The following is a 4,591-nucleotide window of genomic DNA, read 5'->3' as shown; positions in this document are numbered from 1 at the left end:
GGGGTGTGGGGGGTGAGGGGGGGTGGGGGGTGTGGGGGGAATGGGGGGTGTGGGGGGTGTGTGGGGCGTGGGGGGTGTGGGGGGATGGGGGTGTGGGGGGGTGGGGGGTGGGGGGTGTGGGGAGAATGGGGGGTGTGGGGGGTGTGGGGGGTGTGGGGGTGTGGGGAGAATGGGGGGTGTGGGGGGTGTGGGGGTATGGGGGGGTGTGGGGGGTGGCGGGAATGGGGGGTGTGGGCGGTATGGGGGGGTGTGGGGGGTGTGGGGGGTGTAGGGGGTGTGGGGGGGGGTCCGGGGGGTGGGGGGTGTGAGGGGTGTGGGGGGTAGGGAGGGTGTGGAGGTGTGGGGGGTGTGGGGGGGGTGGGGGGGTGGGGGTTTGGGGGTTTGGGGGGGATGGGGGTGGGGGGGTGTGGGGAGTGGGGGGGTGTGGGGGGGATGGGGGGTGTGGAGGGGATGGGGGTGTGGGGGGGATGGGGGTGTGGGGGGTGTGGGGAGTGTGGGGGTTGTCGGGGGGTGTGGGGGTGTGGGGGAGAAGGGGTTGTGGGGGGGATGGGGGGGTGTGAGGGGTGTGGGGTGTGGGGGGTGTGGGGGGTGTGAGGGGATGGGGATGTGGGGGGTGTGGGGGGGTGTGGGGGGGATGGGGGGTGTGGGGGGTGGGGAGGTGGGGGTGTGGGGGTGCGGGGGGTGTGGGGGGTGTGGGGGGTGTGGGGGGATGGGGGTGTGGTGGGGGTGTGGGGGGGTGTGGGGGGGATGAGGGGTGTGGGGGGTGTGGGGGTGGGGGATGGGGGGTGTGGGGGGGATGGGGGTATGGGGGCCTGGGGGGGTGTCGGGGGTGTGGGGGGGTGTGGGGGGGTCTGGGGGGTGTGGGGGATGTGGGGGGTCTGGGGGGGTCTGGGGGGCACGGGGGTATGGGGGGCATAGGGTCATGGGGACATGGGGGGCCTGGGGGCATGGGGGGCACAGGGACACAGGGGGAACGGGGTGGGTGGGTGGCATGGGATGGGTGACACGGGACCAGCTGGGTGACACAGGACAGGACAGCTGACACGGGATGGAATGGGTGACGTGGGGTGGGTGACATGGGATGGGTGACACGGGGTGGGTGACGGGGTGGGTGGGTGACAAGGGGTGGGTGACATGGGATGGAATGGGTGACGCGGGGTGGGTGACATGGGGTGGGTGACATGGGGTGGGTGGGTGACACGGGATGGAATGGGTGACACGGGATGGGTGACATGGGATGGAATGGGTGACACAGGACGGGTGACATGGGACCAGTTGGGTGACACGGGACAGGACAGGTGGCACAGGATAGGTGACATGGGATGGAATGGGTGACGCAGGGTGGGTGACATGGGGTGGGTGACACGGGATGGGTGACACGGGATGGGTGACACGGGATGGGTGACACGGGGTGGGTGGGGTGACAAGGGGTGGGTGATGTGGGATGGAATGGGTGACGCGGGGTGGGTGACACGGGATGGGTGACATGGGGTGGGTGACAGGGGGTGGGTGACAGGGGGTGGGTGACACAGGATGGGTGGGTGACACGGGATGGAATGGGTGACACGGGATGGGTGACATGGGGTGGGTGACATGGGAGCAGTTGGGTGACACGGGACGGGACAAGTGGCATGGGATGGGTGGGTGACATGGGGTGGGTGACATGGGATGGGTGACACGGGACGGGACAGGTGGCACGGGACAGGTGACACGGGATGGGATGGGTGACATGGGGTGGGTGACATGGGATGGAATGGGTGACACAGGACGGGTGACACGGGATGGGTGACGTGGGATGGAATGGGTGACACAGGACGGGGGACACAGGACGGGTGACATGGGAGCAGTTGGGTGACACAGGACGGGTGACACGGAATGGGTGACATGGAATGGGTGACACGGGGTGGGTGACATGGGGTGGGTGACATGGGGTGGAATGGGTGACACAGGACAGATGACATGGGACCAGTTGGGTGACACAGGACAGGTGACATGGGATGGGTGACATGGGATGGGTGACACGGGATGGGTGACATGGGGTGGAATGGGTGACACAGGACGGGTGACACAGGACGGGTGACACAGGATGGGTGACATGGGAGCAGTTGGGTGACACGGGACGGGACAGGTGGCGCAGGACAGGTGACGCGGGATGGGATGGGTGACATGGGGTGGGTGACATGGGGTGGGTGACATGGGGTGGGTGACATGGGATGGGTGACATGGGATGGGTGACACGGGGTGGGTGACATGGGGTGGGTGACACAGGGTAGGACGGGTGACACCACAGTATCCCCAGTGCCCCCCCAGTATCCCCACTGCCCCCCCAGTATCCCCAGTGCCTCCAGTGTCCCCAGTGCCCCCAGGTGTCCCCAATGTCCCCCCCAGTGCCCCCCGGGTGTCCCCAGTGCCCCCCAGTATCCCCCAGTGTCCCCTGGTGCCCCCCCGTGACCCCCAGGTGCCCCCAGTGCCCTCCAGTATCCCCCAGTGCCCCCTGGTGTCCCCAGTGCCCCCCGGGTGTCCCCCACTACCCCCAGTGCCCCCCAGTGTCCCCAATGCCCCCCAGTGTCCCCCAGTGCCCCCCAGTGCCCCTTGGTGTCCCCAATGCCCCCCGGTGTCCCCAGTGCCTCCCAGTATCCTCCAGTGCCCCCTGCTGTCCCCCAGTGCCCCCCGTTGTCCCCACTGTCCCCCCGTGTCCCCCAGTGCCCCCAATGCCCCCCAGTATCCCCCAGTGCCCCCCGGGTGTCCCCAGTGCCCCCCAGTACCCCCAGTATCCCCCAATGCCTCCGGTGCCCCCCCAATGCCTCCGGTGCCCCCCCGGTGCCCGCACTGCCCCCCAGTGTCCCCCAGTGCCCCCCGATGCCCCCATTGTCCCCCGATGCCCCCGACGCCCCCGATGCCCCCCAGTGCCCCCAGTGCCCCCCGATGCCCCCCAGTGCCCCCCGATGCCCCCAGTGCCCCCGATGCCCCCAGTGCCCCCAGTGCCCCCCGATGCCCCCCAGTGCCCCCGATGTCCCCGATGCCCCTGACGCCCCCCGATGCCCCCGATGCCCCCAGTGCCCCCGATGCCCCCAGTGCCCCCGATGCCCCCGATGCCCCCAGTGCCCCCCGATGCCCCCCAGTGCCCCCGATGTCCCCGATGCCCCTGACGCCCCCCGATGCCCCCGATGCCCCCAGTGCCCCCGATGCCCCCGATGCCCCCAGTGCCCCCCGATGCCCCCCAGTGCCCCCGATGTCCCCGATGCCCCTGACGCCCCCCGATGCCCCCGATGCCCCCAGTGCCTCCGACGCCCCCGATGCCCCCCGATGCCCCCGATATCCCCGATGCCCCCCAATGCCCCCCGACGCCCCCAGTGCCCCCCGACGCCCCCGATGCCCCCCAGTGCCCCCGATGCCCCCAGTGCCCCCCGATGCCCCCAGTGCCCCCGATGCCCCCCGATGCCCCCGACGCCCCCCAGTGCCCCCAGTGCCCCCGATGCCCCCGATGCCCCCAGTGCCCCCGATGCCCCCGATGCCCCCCGATGCCCCCGACGCCCCCAGTGCCCCCGATGCCCCCGATGCCCCCGATGCCCCCGATGCCCCCCGACACCCCCAGTGCCCCCAATGTCCCCGATGCCCCCGATGCCCCCAGTGCCCCCGATGCCCCCAATGCCCCCCAATGCCCCCGATGCCCCCGACGCCCCCAGTGCCCCCGATGCCCCCCAGTGCCCCCCGATGCCCCCCAATGCCCCCCGATGCCCCCGATGCCCCCCAGTGCCCCCGATGCCCCCGATGCCCCCATTGATCCCTGGTGCCCCGATGCCCCCCGATGCCCCCGATGCCCCCATTGATCCCTGGTGCCCCGATGCCCCCGATGCCCCCGGTGCCCCCCGATGCCCCCAATGCCCCCGATGTCCCCGATGCCCCCCGGTGCCCCGATGCCCCTCGATGCCCCCTGATGCCCCTCGATGCCCCCGATGTCCCCCGATGTCCCCAATGCCCCCCGATGTCCCCGATGCCCCCCCGTGCCCCCATTGTCCCCAATGTCCCCAGTGCCCCCATTGTCCCCGATGCCCCCAGTGCCCCCAGTGCCCCCAATGCCCCCAATGCCCCCCGATGCCCCCCGATACCCCCCGGTGCCCCCGATGCCCCCAGTGCCCCCGATGCCCCCCGATGCCCCCAATGCCCCCCGACACCCCCGACGCCCCCGATGCCCCCGATGCCCCCCAGTGCCCCCGATGCCCCCGATGCCCCCCGGTGCCCCCATTGTCCCCAATGTCCCCCGATGCCCCCCGATGCCCCTCGATGCCCCCGATGCCCCCGATGCCCCCCGATGCCCCCCGGTGCCCCCGATGCCCCCGATGCCCCCGATGCCCCCCAATGCCCCCGATGCCCCCGACGCCCCCGATGCCCCCGACGCCCCCGATGCCCCCGATGCCCCCAGTGCCCCCAATGCCCCCGATGCCCCCGACGCCCCCAATGTCCCCGATGCCCCCCGATGCCCCCCGATGCCCCCCGGTGCCCCCGATGCCCCCGATGCCCCCAATGCCCCCCGATGCCCCCCGGTGCCCCCGATGCCCCCGATGCCCCCAATGCCCCCCGATGCCCCCGA

At 72.0% G+C, this 4,591-nt stretch overlaps 1 protein-coding gene across 1 annotated transcript; it reads left to right on the top strand.

The window, feature by feature from the left end:
* The first annotated feature begins 2,878 nt into the window (after window positions 1–2,878).
* LOC138105318 (uncharacterized) lies at window positions 2,879–3,830 on the top strand. The gene is made up of 2 exons (XM_069005116.1): window positions 2,879–3,353; window positions 3,706–3,830. Exons 1-2 carry the CDS (start codon window positions 2,879–2,881, stop codon window positions 3,828–3,830), a joined length of 600 nt encoding a protein of 199 aa, XP_068861217.1.
* The last annotated feature ends 761 nt before the right edge of the window (window positions 3,831–4,591 follow it).

The sequence above is a fragment of the Aphelocoma coerulescens genome, chromosome 2, assembly GCF_041296385.1.
Source record: "Aphelocoma coerulescens isolate FSJ_1873_10779 chromosome 2, UR_Acoe_1.0, whole genome shotgun sequence".
Taxonomy (NCBI): Eukaryota; Metazoa; Chordata; class Aves; order Passeriformes; family Corvidae; genus Aphelocoma; species Aphelocoma coerulescens.
Note: the sequence above shows the minus strand (reverse complement) of the source record. Positions and strands in the feature narration are given on the sequence as shown.

Coding starts and splice junctions, on each gene's coding strand:
- LOC138105318 (XM_069005116.1), top strand. CDS start 2,879: ATGCCCCCGACGCCCCCGATGCCCCCCAGTGCCCCCAGTGCCCCCCGA. Junction 3,354..3,705: donor AATGCCCCCCGACGCCCCCA/GTGCCCCCCGAC, acceptor GATGCCCCCCAG/TGCCCCCCGATGCCCCCCAA.